Below are 15,026 nucleotides of genomic sequence, written 5' to 3'. Positions count from 1 at the left end.
TGCTTTGTTGGTGATCCGGGGTCGGCGTTCTCATTCTCCCGGCTGGATCGTGCCAAGGTTCGGGTCTCTGCAGGTTGAGGTAGGCCTTGTTGTAAGTTTCTGAACCGGCGTCACCTTCTCGTACGGGGTGTTGGCCCTTGTGGGTTTTTTGGGTTGTGTCATCCGGCCTGTGGTGGCATCAGGTGGCTCCTCTTCCTACCGGGGAATTCGGGGATGACTTCCCATTCACTCCGTCAGGTCATCTTGGAGTTATTACCTAAGTGTGTAATTACCTAAGTGTAGTTACAGGATGAGAGCTACGCTCGTGGTGTCCCGTCTTCCCAACACTCTTTGTCATATAACGCTTTGAAACTACTGACGGTCTTGGCCTCCACCACCTTCTCACCTAACTTGTTCCAGCTGTCTACCACTCTGTTTGCAAAAGTGAATTTTCTTATATTTCTTCAGCATCTGTGTTTAGCTAGTTAAATCTATGACCTCTTGTTCTTAAAGTTCCAGATCTCAGGAAATCTTCCCTATCGATTTTATCAATTCCTGTTACTATTTTGTATGTAGTGATCATGTCACCTCTTTTTCTTCTGTCTTCTAGTTTTGGCATATTTAATGCCTCTAACCTCTCCTTGTAGCTCTTGCCCTTCAGTTCTGGGAGCCACTTAGTAGCATGTCTTTGCACCTTTTCCAGTTTGTTGATGTGCTTCTTAAGATGCGGGCACCACATAACCGCTGCATATTCTAGCTTTGGCCTAACAAAAGTCGTGAACAATTTCTTTAATATATCTCCATCCATGTATTTAAAAGCAATTCTGAAGTTAGAAAGTGTGGCATAGGCTCCTCGCACAATATTCTTTATGTGTTCCTCAGGTGATAGTTTTCTATCTAGAACCACCCCTAGATCTCTTTCTTTATCAGAATTCTTTAAAGATTTCTCACATAATATATAGGTTGTGTGGGGTCTATGTTTGGTGGGTGGGTGAGCTTGGGAGTGGTCGAAAAGACCTTGTCCCTCAGGTGGGTTTCCAGCCTGTTTCCAGTACCGAAATGGGACTGTGCGGATATGTGGTTCATTCTGGACTTGTCCTGCTGAACCTCTGGATTCCTTGCCCCTCCTTTCGGATAACTACTCTGTCCCTGGTTTGGCTTCTGTTAGAGCCGGGTTGTTGATTAGTGTTTCTGGATCTCCGGGATGTATATTGGCACCTCCCTATTCATCTGGAGTTCAGGGACTGGTTAGGTTTTGTGGTGGAGGGGCAGGCTTACCGCTTTCGTTGCCTTCCTTTTGGGTTGAGTCTGGTGCCTCGCATATTCATGCGTCTTCCCGGTTCGTGGTGGCCCTTCTGCATCTGCTAGTGGTTCAGGTGTAGGCCTATCTCGAGAACTGGTTGGTGTGGGCTCCCAGCTGGTCTGCTTGTCTGCTCACTAGGGGGGGTGGTTCTTTCCCAGTTCACCGGATTCTAGTTCCTGGTGAGCTGGAGGAAGTCTCATCTGGTTCTGTCCAAAGGTTCGGACCCAGCTGGGCCTCGTGAGGTACTCTCGGAACACTTCCTTGTGTCTCCCTCCTGAGGCATTGCTGCTGCTGCTGCAGTCCTGCCTTCTGCTGTTTTTTTTTTTTTTGGGGGGGGGGGGTTCCCGGGTCATGTGGTGGTTGCTTGAGCAGTTGTGCAAGAGTCTGACCTTCCCCGTGCTGGTTTACTCACTGGGTCGGGTCTGACTTCAGCATCGAGGCCATCCCTTTCACCTCTCTCGCGATGGGAGGGTTCTGCCTCCAGGGGTTCATGTCCAAAGTTCACGGATGCCTCGATTCTCTGCTGGAGCTTTGTGATCAGTACTCACCAGGCCGACCAGGGGCAGTGAGCTCCGTCCTTCCGTTGGGCTCACAGCATGGTGTGGGAATTCGCAGAGGTTTGGCTGTCGCTTTGGAGGGTTCGGGTCACTCGGGGTTCAACGATCCAGCTCCATTTGGACTACTCTCTGGTGGTATATTGTCTGAACCGCGGGGATTCTCTTTGGTCCTTGGGGCTGGTCCCTTTGAGTAACTCATCTGCTGGATTCTCGGGATTTGGCTTTCTGTGCGGCAAATATATCCATGGAGTGTCCGACGTCCTGGCAGATGGTCTGTCTCGATTTATTCCCTTGTCCATGGAATGGATGGTCGACGCCGACTCCTTCAGTTGGCTCTGCCAGACGTACGGGCTCCCGGAGGTGGATCTCTTTGTGTAGACGTGGTCTCAGTGTCTCCCGATATATGTGGCACCGTTCTCCAACTGCAGAGCTATTGCGGTTGACACCTTTCAGCAGGACTGGTCAAGGTGGGGCTACTTGTACCTCTTCCCTCCAGTTCAGCTGTTGCTTTGGGTTCTGGTTCATTTGGAGTCTTACCGTGGGAGAGTCGGGCCTCTTCTGGCCCTTTGGTAGCCTTCCCATCCTTGGTTTCAGGCACTGCTTGCTTGGTGTCTGAACCAGGGGCATTTTCTGTGGCTCCGCCACTTTCAGCAAATTGGACCGGTCAAGTACATAGCTGGTTCAGTCTACTGCTCTGCTTTTTGCGTCTGGTCTTTTTGACAGGCGATATGGTGATCAGGTAGCTTCTTTGATGGTGTCCCACATGTGAGCTTCGTCTCGGTGACAGTATGAAGTTTCCTGGCGTTCTTTTCGCCATATTCGTTCTCTTTGTAGATTGTCTTCTGTTTTGGATCGGATCAGGACTGTCGCCTCTTATTGTGCAGTGCTGGCGGAGCTGCTCCAGCTTGCATTCAGGATGTCACTTCTGCCCCATTCCGTCAGCTTTCTCGTGCTGTGTTTCACCTCCAGCCGGCTCATGCGCCACTTGAACCATGCTGGTCCTTGGACTGGGTGCTCTCTTTTCCCCTCGGTTTGTGGTGGCCCCTTCGGTTCTGGACTGTTTTTCTAAGGCGCTGTTTCTGTTGGCATTGGCCTCTGGTGGTCTGGTGGGGGAGCTTCCTGCTCTCCTCCGGCGCAGGGGTTTCTGATCTTTCGGTCCTGGTGGTCGGTTTGTGCGGTTGCAGCCGTCGCCTTCTTTTCTGGCGAAGAACAAGACTGCGGCTTTCCGGAGGGACCTTGGGTCATTGATGCTTGGCTGGTCAGACTGGGGTTGCACCAGATGTTGTGTCTTGTGGCGGCTCTTTGCCATCGCTTCGGCTTCTGTGGCTGGGGATGCGCTTTGGGTTGATCCGGTTTCCCTCGTTCCCTGTTCCAGGGCTCGGGTCTCCCAGGTCATCTGCAGGGTTATTAAGTCTAGCCCTCATGCTATGATATTCGTAAGTTTGTTGCTTTGGCTGCCGTGCTTGGTAACATGTCTTGGGCTGACATTCGGATGTGGGGGGTTTTGGAGGTCGGATAGGGTTCTGGCCACTCATTACTTGGTCATTGTTCCTGGTACTGGTCTTTTGTGTGTGGCTTTGGGTCGCAGGTTGCAGCCAGTTGTCTCGACTTCGAGTTGAGGGACGAGTGGCAGCCACCTCCTGCGTTAGGCCCTCTTTTATTTTACATCTCTTTAGTTTGGTAGCTCCAGGGAGCCAGAGAAATTCTACACAGAAAACCAGCGTTGAATGTAATGAAACGCCATTTTAAGGGTGAGTCCCGGAGGCTCCCCGGCACCCTCGCTCCCTCTGGTCGGCGGTTTCCATTTTGTTTTTGATTTTCAGCCTCTGAATTGGGGTGTGAGTAACCGGTACGGGAGGTCCAGGGCTTCCCCATCACCCTCCCAGGGAGGGGTAGGGCTGCGTGTACAAGTGGTGTTGCGGTGTGTATGATGTTTGCTGGTTTCTTTAGATGGGGGGGGGGGGGTGGAATCTGCCTCTCTATTCGGTCTTTGGTTGCAATTTTTCTTACCATGTGGGGTCTGTTTTGTTATGCCTACCTTTCTGGGTGCTAACCCCAGTTGATGGCAGATATGGAATGTCCCCAAATACATGAGGTTTCCATAGGCCATTGCTCCCTTTGCCTTTTTGAGGCGGCCAGGTTCTGGCTTGTGGTCCTCGGTAGGCTGAATTCCAATTGACTGATGACCCCGTACTAATATGCGCATATCAATCCGATAGCTCCAGAGAGCCGGAGGGACTCACCCAGAAAATAATTTTTTTCGTTGTAAATACATGTAACTTAAACAAATATTCTTTATCCACAGGATAACAACCCAGAGGAATGTTCAGTGTGTTTTAACAATTATGATGACACTCTGCTACGGCCTCGCAATCTGCCTTGTGGCCACACATTCTGCTCCCAATGTATTGACAATGCTGTCAAGAATGGTCAGCTGAACTGCCCCAGCTGCTGTGCCCAGCACACTGCCACATCTGCTACTCAGTTCCCAATTAGTTATGGTATGGAGGCCTTTATCAGAAAACTAAACGGTATGGAGGCCTTTATCAGAAAACTAAAAGGTATGGAGGTTGTCCCAGCGGAAACGGTACCAGCAAAACCCAATAAAGCTCCGACCAGAGGCATCGGTAAGAAGTTACGTTCCCTGGTGGAGGAGCAGAAGAGCAGCATCAGCAGCCTCATTACCAGCTGTGAAGAGGTACTGTCCCAGCTGGGTGAGTACCGGGGGCAGCTGGGGGACTGGAAGACTCAACACCTCCAGCTCCAGGACAGACTCTATGCTCTGGTAGAGCAGAACAAGTCAGCAATGAAGCTCTTGGAACTGGAGGATACCAGTGTGGTGGATATGACAACACAAGGAGAGGAAGGGAAGACTCAGCTGCAGGCCATGTTGGGGAGCCTCGACACAGTCAACACAGCACAGGAGGTTGGCACAACCATAGACACAGCTGATGAGTGCAGCATGAAGGTAGAAGATTGGCTCCAGAAGTGCCAGGAACTCTTCCCAGATGTCAACACTGTCCACACCTCAGTGAAGGTATGCTGCTGAAGGTCACATTGTTCTCACCCAACTGAGTGTAGTATTGCCTCTATATAAACACTTTTGATATGGAGACACATCAAGATGAGAGTAAACTTTATATATATAGGATGATATGGAGACACATCAAGATGAGAGTAAACTTTATATATATAGGATGATATGGAGACACATCAAGATGAGAGTAAACTTTATATATATAGGATGATATGGAGACACATCAAGATGAGAGTAAACTTTATATATATAGGATGATATGGAGACACATCAAGATGAGAGTAAACTTTATATATATAGGATGATATGGAGACACATCAAGATGAGAGTAAACTTTATATATATAGGATGATATGGAGACACATCAAGATGAGAGTAAACTTTATATATATAGGAAACTTTTTGTTTTAAAGCCTGAAACATTTTTATTAATAAAGTCAACTGTCATCTTGGTGTTTCTCTACACTGTGGTCAGCACTCAGTGTACACTACACTGTGGTCAGCACTCAGTGTACACTACACTGTGGTCAGCACTCAGTGTTCACTACACTGTGGTCAGCACTCAGTGTTCACTACACTGTGGTCAGCACTCAGTGTACACTACACTGTGGTCAGCACTCAGTGTACACTACACTGTGGTCAGCACTCAGTGTTCACTACACTGTGGTCAGCACTCAGTGTTCACTACACTGTGGTCAGCACTCAGTGTTCACTACACTGTGGTCAGCACTCAGTGTTCACTACACTGTGGTCAGCAGTCAGTGTTCACTACACTGTGGTCAGCACTCAGTGTTCACTACACTGTGGTCAGCACTCAGTGTTCACTACACTGTGGTCAGCACTCAGTGTTCACTACACTGTGGTCAGCACTCAGTGTTCACTACACTGTGGTCAGCACTCAGTGTTCACTACACTGTGGTCAGCACTCAGTGTACACTACACTGTGGTCAGCACTCAGTGTTCACTACACTGTGGTCAGCACTCAGTGTTCACTACACTGTGGTCAGCACTCAGTGTTCACTACACTGTGGTCAGCACTCAGTGTTCACTACACTGTGGTCAGCACTCAGTGTTCACTACACTGTGGTCAGCACTCTGTTCACTACACTGTAATTACCTAAGTGTAATTACCTAAGTGTAGTTACAGGATGAGAGCTACGCTCGTGGTGTCCCGTCTTCCCAGCACTCTTTGTCATATAACGCTTTGAAACTACTGACGGTCTTGGCCTCCACCACCTTCTCACTTAACTTGTTCCAACCGTCTACCACTCTATTTGCGAAGGTGAATTTTCTTATATTTCTTCGGCATCTGTGTTTAGCTAGTTTAAATCTATGACCTCTTGTTCTTGAAATTCCAGGTCTCAGGAAGTCTTCCCTGTCGATTTTATCAATTCCTGTAACTATTTTGTATGTAGTGATCATATCACCTCTTTTTCTTCTGTCTTCTAGTTTTGGCATATTTAATGCTTCTAACCTCTCCTCGTAGCTCTTGCCCTTCAGTTCTGGGAGCCACTTAGTAGCATGTCTTTGCACCTTTTCCAGTTTGTTGATGTGCTTCTTAAGATATGGGCACCACACAACAGCTGCATATTCTAGCTTTGGCCTAACAAAAGTCATGAACAATTTCTTTAGTATATCGCCATCCATGTATTTAAATGCAATTCTGAAGTTAGAAAGCATAGCATAGGCTCCTTGCACAATATTCTTTATGTGGTCCTCAGGTGATAGTTTTCTATCTAGAACCACTCCTAGATCTCTTTCTTTATCAGAATTCTTTAAAGATTTCTCACATAATATATAGGTTGTGTGGGGTCTATGTTCTCCTATTCCACATTCCATAACATGACATTTATTAACATTAAATTCCATTTGCCAAGTGGTGCTCCATATACTTATTTTGTCCAGGTCTTCTTGAAGGGCATGACAGTCATCTAAATTTCTTATCCTTCCTATTATCTTAGCATCATCAGCAAACATGTTCATATAATTCTGTATACCAACTGGTAGATCATTTATGTACACAATAAACATCACTGGTGCAAGAACTGAACCCTGTGGTACTCCACTTGTGACATTTCTCCATTCTGATACATTGCCTCTGATTACTGCCCTCATTTTTCTATCAGTCAGAAAATTTTTCATCCATGATAGAAGCTTACCTGTCACCCCTCCAATATTTTCCAGTTTCCAGAACAACCTCTTATGTGGAACTCTGTCGAAAGCCTTTTTTAGGTCCAGATAGATGCAGTCAACCCAACCATCTCTTTCCTGTAATATCTCTGTGGCTCGATCATAGAAACTGAGTAAATTCGATACACAGGATCTTCCAGATCGAAAACCATACTGTCTGTCTGATATTATATCATTTCTCTCTAGGTGTTCTACCCATTTAGTTTTGATTAGTTTTTCCAATACTTTCACTATTACACTTGTCAATGATACAGGTCTATAATTGAGGGGGTCTTCCCTGCTGCCACTTTTGTAGATTGGAACTATGTTAGCCTGTTTCCACCCGTCTGCTACGATTCCTGTACACAGGGATGCCTGAAAGATCAGGTGAAGTGGAATGCTGAGCTCAGATGCACATTCTCTCAGAACCCATGGTGAAACGCCATCTGGGCCAGCTGCTTTGTTCTTACCGAGCTCCTTGAGCATTTTTTCCACTTCGTCTCTAGACACCTCTATGTGTTCTATGTTGTTCTCTGGAATTCTTATTGTATCTGGTTCCCTAAAGATTTCATTTTGTACAAACACACTTTGGAACTTTTCGTTTAGTGTTTCACACATTTCCTTTTCATCTTCCGTGAATCTATTTCCCATTTTCAACCTCTGAATATTATCCTTTACCTGCAATTTGTTGTTTATGAATTTATAGAATAGACCTGGTTCTGTTTTACATTTGTCCGCAATCCCTTTTTCAAAATTTCTTTCTGCCTCTCTCCTCACTGCCGTGTAGTTGTTTCTCGCATCTTTGTATCGCTGGTATGTTTGGGGGTTCGGCCTCTTCCTGTATTGATTCCATTTTTGTGTCTTTCGGTCTCTAGCCCTCTCGCAATTTCTATTGAACCAATCCTGTTTCCTAGTTCTGCATCTCTGTTTTGGTATAAATTTTTTTTGTGCCTTTATCATATATTTCACAAAACTTGCCATACATCTCATTCACTTCCTTGCCTAGCATCAAGTCTGTCCAATTATACTCACTAAAAAAATTTCTAAGGTCACCATAATGTCCTCTCCTGAAGTCTGGTTTTTCAACTGCTTCAACCTCCTTATTTTCTTCCAGCTTATAACGCATTGCATACTTTATTCCCAAAAAGACATGGTCACTTTTACCCAAGGGAGGAAGGTACTGAATGTCAAATATCTCTTCCTCCTTCCTGGTAAATATCAAATCTAGCATGGAGGGAACGTCCCCTTCCCTCATCCTCGTAGCTTGTTTAACATGTTGATACAAGAATGTTTCCAGGATGAGGTCTACAAATTTACAGGTCCAAAAATCTTCTGTTTTAGCTTCATATGCTTCCCAGTCTATGGATTTCAAGTTGAAGTCACCGACTATCAACAGTCGTGATCTATCGTTATCCGCTCTCGCTATAATCTCTCTCATTATTGTTATAAGACCTTCACGTTTACTATCTAGCTCCTCCTTTGACCATGTGCTGCTTGGCGGTGGACTATATGCATTTATCATCATTAGTTTATCATCCTCATAGCAGATCTCTAGTGCTATTATGTCAACTTCTTGTGGATTGGCAGTCATTATTTCCTTCACCTTTAGGTGTTCTTTTACCAGCACAGCAACGCCACCGCCTTTCCTAATTTTTCTGTCCCGTCTCCAAATTGAGTAGCCCCTTGGGAATATGACCTCATTTAAAATTACATCTTCAAGTTTTGTCTCCGTGAGTGCAACAATGTCTGGTGTCTGCAGCTGTATTACATCACTTAACTCCAGTATCTTCGATCTCACTCCATCTATGTTGGTGTATGCAATCTTCAGGAACTTGTTCCCCCTCTCCTTATTCTTCACTCCCCCTCTCTCTATTGATTTTGTTGGTTTGCCTTTATGTACCACTTTACTGGTTTGCCTACCCCTATCACTTTGTAGAAAAAAGAATTTATTTCTTCTTCATTCCTGCTCTCATTTAAATGTTTTGCCTCGGCGAGGTTCAGTTTCAGCTTCTCTCTATCTTCTTTTGAAAGATCTCGTCTTAACGACCACCCTTTCCCATCCTCATCCCTTTGCAATTTTCTAGCATTCCTTAGTACTTCTTCCATCTGTTTGGCACCGTTTAGGGTGATCCTCAAAGGTCGATCTTTCCCTTTTACGTACCTGCCTATTCTCCTGTGGTCAGCACTCAGTGTTCACTACACTGTGGTCAGCACTCAGTGTACACTACACTGTGGTCAGCACTCAGTGTTCACTATACAGTGGTCAGCACTCAGTGTTCACTACACTGTGGTCAGCACTCAGTGTACACTACACTGTGGTCAGCACTCAGTGTACACTACACTGTGGTCAGCACTCAGTGTTCACTACACTGTGGTCAGCACTCAGTGTTCACTACACTGTGGTCAGCACTCAGTGTACACTACACTGTGGTCAGCACTCAATGTACACTACACTGTGGTCAGCACTCAGTGTACACTACACTGGTCAGCACTCAGTTTACACTACACTGTGGTCAGCACTCAGTGTTCACTACACTGTATTCACTTAGTTTTGCTTGCGGGGGTTGAGCTCTGCTCTTTCGGCCCGCCTCTTGACTGTTAATCGCTCAACTGTTACTAACTACTAACTAATTTTTTTCTTGGAGCGCCCCTATGGCCCCGGAGCTATCCAGGCTGACATGAATATCCTTAACTTTGGCATCAGTCGATGTGGGTGGAGTTCTAGGCCTACCGGTGACCACGAGCCAGAACCTGGCTCCCTCAGAGAGGCACGAGGAGCAATGGCCTATAGAAATGCACATGTGATTTTGGAGCATTCTATATCTGCCATCAACCGGGACAGGCACCCAGAAAGGTAAGCACCCCAAAACAAACCCCTGTTCTGGTTAAAATGGCAAAAATAGACAAACGAGTGGACAGAACTCCCCAAATGAAAACTAGCAAACGAGCATGACGGCACACAAGCTGTGCCTCATGTCTGCGCAGCTCCCCCCCTCCCCGGGAGGGGGAAGGGGAAGCCCCAGACCCTCTTGTCAGTGATTCACACTCCAGTTCTTCGGCTGGTGTGATGCATCGCTGTCGTGTGGCTCCAGCTCCAGACTCTTGTGTTGTGTTATGCTTTGGTTCAGTGCTGCTCTTACGGTGGCATGCGAGCTGGGAGTATTATTCCAAGGTGCTCGTGCTGTATGCACTTAGGGTTCCCTTCCCTAAGTGCCCTGTAAGTACCGCCCTTGGAGCTTGGGGTTATCATCCACAAGTCACCTTGGGTCTACCTCTGTTGGTCTTCTGCTGCTCAGCGATTGACCGCCCCGGGTGTTTGGGGGGGGGGGGGGTTCCCGCCCTTGTTTACCTTGGGGTAAATGGTAGCATTTGCATTTGTAGGGGTGCGAGGTACTGCGCAGCTAGTTTTCACCTATAACAACAGCCGGCTCTGTTCCCTTTGGGTACGTTGTCGTCTTGCAAGGTTTTTCTTTTCTTTTTTTTTTTTTTTGATTGGTGGGGGGGGGGGGAGGGTCTGCCTCGGTGTTACTTTCCCCTGTTTTACTAGGGGTTGCTTTTGTTTGGTGGTACCCCCTGCTTTGCCCTCGTGAGTGGACATGTCCCAGGGGTTCAGCTTTATCAGTGTTGTTTGGTAGCTTTGGTGCCGGTTAGCAGTACACTGCCTGGGATTACCCTTAGCAGACCCGGTCTAGTGGCCCTGGTAAACCCCGCGGGGGCACTCTGGTCTGATGGATGTGACCCCTGAGTCTCCTCTCACTTTGTGTGAGTTTGAGGGTTGGTCTGTCCCCTTGTCTCAGGGCGACGCTTATTGTTTTTGCCTCCGTCATGCTGCCTGTTGGGTCGGTGACACATTCGACCCGGAGTCCTGCGAGATTTGTTGCTTGTTTGTGACTCAATTCACCCAATCTACAGATGACATTGTTCGGCTGCAGGCGGCTCGCACGTTGCAGGATAGATTTAAGTTGTTCCAACGTGTTCGGTTGGTTGCTTTCCCGGATGCCCTGAGGCTGCCCCGTTTTGCTTATAGGGACCCAGACTTTGGGGTGTTGGTCACTTTGGCCTTGGTTTAGTCCGCGCCCCCTTGTCCTTTCCCTGCTGTGGTTCATTCGGTTCCTCACCCCTCACCCCCCCCCCTGCTTCTGGCTCATGGAGGGTCTAAGGGCTTCGGGGTCGGGGCAGGGTTTAGAGGTTTCTGAGACTCGGGCGGTTTCGGGGGTTGCCCCTTCTGGGGTGGTGATGGAGGCATTCGAGTCTGTTCCTCCAGCCGTCCAGGGTCTGACCATTGGGCCCATTCTCTTTCTGCCATTCTGGCCGCCCCATCTTTTTCTTGTGAGACTGGGGCTTTGGAGGATGACTTGCTCCCGGGGCCTGACGTGGAGGCTCCCAGGGTTCGGGAGGAGCTGGCTTGGGGGCCTTGGGCCCCGTTGGACCCTTGGAGGGTCGGAACACCCTCCGAGCGAGGCTTACTGTTACAAGGAGTGGGGTTCTCCTTTCCCCCCTCTGCGTACGAGTTGGATTTGGGTTCGGCTCCTCCCCGGGTTCAGTTCCATGTCCCTGCGGGTCCTTCGGTTTCGTCCTTTCAGAGGTTTTCGGCTTCCCACGTCTCGCCTGCTGAGGTGCTGGCGGCGATTGCGGCTTACCTCCTGCAACCCGCAATATGCCTCCATCATGGGTCCATCTTCTTTCAGGTTTGGGGCTTCGTCTCTGTACCGGGTTTGTTATGAGGTTCAGGGTTCGTCCTGGCTTACGGACTGCCCCTTGTTCTTGCTGGATGCTTGGGAAACCTTCTGTCGTACCCACACGCTTCAGTGGCGTGAGGCGTTGAATGTGGTCCAGGTTTACCGGGGGGGGGCAACTTTGAGCACCTTAATGAGTGCCTTTTTGCTCCGGCCCTTCTGCTGGATGTTGGCACGGTTCAGCTTCACGTGCAAGTTCCTTCCCTGTCGGCTGCGCTTGTGGCTGAGGACTTATGCACACGTGGCCTGTTGGCTTCGGTCCTGCGTTTCTTTTCCCTCCTGGAACTGTCTTTGGATTGGCTTGAGGAGGCTGTGGAGGCGCTTGGGACCGTTCCTTGGTCTCAGCTGCTCGTGCGTCGTCTGCACTTTTGAAGCTGTTTGCGATGATCCTGCGGGATGCACTGTCGCTGTTTTTCGCTGCACTTCTCTCGTGTCGACAGGTGGTTCTCGCTTCCGCCTTGGAATCTGCTTGGGCCCTGGCTCTTAGACTGTCTTTGCCCTTTTGCCTTTTGATATTTGCGGCCTCTACGGTCGAACAATATATGCGAGCAGCTTCTTCCAGCTGCCACCCAATGTCTTGACTTGTTGGTTCTCCGGGGTTTCCGGGTGAGTTCTTCCCGGAGGGGTCATGCCAGCTCTCGTGGTTCTGCTCGTTGGGTAGGCCACAGGTGCCAGTTTCGATCTGGCTCCATTCGGACTGCTCTCCAGTGGTTCATTGCCTGAACTGATGGGGTTCGATGCAGTCCTTGGCTCTTTGGGGCTGGTCGCTTCGGGTGACTCGTCTGCTGAGTTCTTGGAGTTTGGCTCTCCTGGGGGTTCACTTCGGGGGGGGGGGGTGTCCAATGTACTGGTGGACGGCCTGTCCATGGAATGGACGGTCGATGCCGACTCATTCAGTTGGCTCTGCCAGAAGTTCAAGTGCCCGTTCAGATGGACCTCATCGCGTCAGCGTTGTCAAGGCATCTTCCGATATATATGGCGCCCTTCCTCAACCATGAGGCTGGGTGTTGGGACCGACGCCTTCCACCGGGACTGGTCGAGGTGGTGGTTCCTGTACCTCTTTGCCCCGGTTCAGTTGTTGCTCCAGGTTCTGGCTCGCTTGGAGACTTACCAGGGGCGAGTAGTCCTCTTGGACCCTTGGTGGCCGGCCCAGCCATAGTTTCAAGTGCTGCTTGCCCGATGTCCGAACCCGGAGGTTTTCCGCGGCTCCGCCTCATTCAATAGATCGGCCTGGTCCATTTTGAGAGTGATTCACTCTTCTCCTCGAGTCTTTGCATTTGGTGTTTTTGACTCGGATTTATCACCATCTGTATGGTGATCTAGTGGCTTCTTTGATGGTTTCACACCTGGGGGCTTCATCTTGGCGGCAGTATGAAGTTTCCTGGCGATCCATCCAATTCTTATTGACTCTTTGTCTCTGTATTTTCATTTCAGTTTGGGTGGTGTTGTTCTTTCTCTCGCAGTTGTTTCAGGACCATCCTCTTATGCCGAATACTGTCGCCTCGTATCGTGTGGCGTTGGCGGAGCCGCTGCAGCTTGCTTTCGGTATAGATGTAACTCTCATATCAGATATAGACAAAAATACAAGTCACAGCTTCGTATCATCATTTGCAGATGACACAAAAATCAGCATGAAAATTACCTTGGCTGAAGAAATTGAAAAACTTCAAGCTGATATTAATAAAGTTTTCGACTGGGCATTAGAAAATAACATGATGTTTAACAGTGCTAAATTCCAGGTACTCAGGTACGGTAAAAATGAGGACCTTAAACATAATACAGGGTACAAAACACAATCAAATGTGCCCATAGCAGGAAAACAGCATGTAAAGGATTTGGGAATAATGATGTCTGATGACCTAACGTTTAGGGAGCATAACCAAGCAAATATTGCGACAGCCAGAAAAATGATAGGATGGATTTCGAGAACTTTCAAATCCAGGGATCCCATCACAATGGTTGTACTCTTCAAGTCACTTGTGTTGTCCCGTCTTGAGTACTGCTCAGTACTCACTTCCCCCTTCAGAGCAGAAGAGATTGCTAAAATAGAGGGAATACAGAGAACATATACGGCATGCATAGATGCGATAAAGCACCTAAATTATTGTGATCGTCTCAAAGCCCTCCAAATGTACTCACTAGAAAGAAGACGAGAGAGATATCAAATAATATACACCTGGAAGATACTGGAGGGCCAAGTACCAAATCTACACAGTAAAATAACAACATACTGGAGTGAACGATATGGAAGAAAATGCAGAATAGGACCAGTGATGAGCAGGGGTGCCATAGGCACAATCAGAGAACACTGTATAAACATCAGAGGTCCACGGTTGTTCAACACCCTCCCAGCGAGCATAAGAAATATTGCCGGAACAACCATGGACATCTTCAAGAGGAAACTAGATTTATTCCTCCAAGGAGTGCCGGACCAACCGGGCTGTGGTGGGTATGTGGGCCTGCGGACCGCTCCAAGCAACAGCCTAGTGGACCAAACTTTCACAAGTCAAACCTGGCCTCGGGCCGGGCTTGGGGAGTAGAAGAACTCCCAGAAACCCATCAACCAGGTATCAACTTCTGCACAGTTCCGCAAGCTGTCTCGCGCGTTGTTTCACCTCCGGCCTGCTCATGTGCAGCCTGAGCAGTCCTGGTCTGTGGACAGAGTGCTCTCCTATCTCTCTTCTCCTCGGTTTTTTGTGGGCCCCTTCAGTTCAGGATTGTTTTTCTAAGGCTCTTTTTCCTGTTGGCATTGGCCTCGGGGGGTCAGGTTGAAGAGCTTCATGTGTTCCTCTGGCACAGGGGTTTCTGCTCTTTTGGTTGTGGTGATAGGTTTGTTCGTTTGTAGCTGTCTCCTTCTTTTCTGGTGAACAATGAGACTGCAGGTTTCTGGAGGAATCCTTGGGTTGTTGATGCTTGGTTGGTCAGGCTGGGGGTGCATCATGTTTTGTGTCCGGTTGCAGCCATTATTTGTGTGCCATGGTTTCTGTGTCCGGGGATGCGCTTTGGGTTGATCCGATTTCCCTTCTTCCCTGTTCGCGGGTACGGGTCTCTCAGGTCGTCCGCATTGTTATTAAGTCTAGCCAGCCTGTGGTCTATCCCCGTGCCCTTGACGTTCGTAAGTTTGCTGCTCTCGTTGCCGTCTCTGGGAACATGTTCTGGAGCTGACATTCGGGTATGGGGTTTTTGGCGGTTGAACAGGGTCCTGGTTGCATGCTACCTCGTTAACGTTCCTAGGCCTTGTCGGG

At 48.4% G+C, this 15,026-nt stretch overlaps 1 protein-coding gene across 1 annotated transcript in view; it reads left to right on the top strand.

The window, feature by feature from the left end:
• Positions 1-15,026, top strand: part of LOC123747525 (uncharacterized) — a 116,476-nt gene that overhangs the window by 61,445 nt on the left and 40,005 nt on the right. Inside the window, exon 3 of the mRNA XM_069324581.1 lies at positions 4,145-4,876. Within this exon, the coding sequence (XP_069180682.1) occupies positions 4,145-4,876 (732 nt within the window). The remainder of the gene's footprint in view (positions 1-4,144; positions 4,877-15,026) is intronic.

Source organism: Procambarus clarkii, chromosome 14 (genome assembly GCF_040958095.1).
Source record: "Procambarus clarkii isolate CNS0578487 chromosome 14, FALCON_Pclarkii_2.0, whole genome shotgun sequence".
Lineage (NCBI taxonomy): Eukaryota > Metazoa > Arthropoda > Malacostraca > Decapoda > Cambaridae > Procambarus > Procambarus clarkii.
This window is presented reverse-complemented; position numbering and strand designations above follow the sequence as displayed.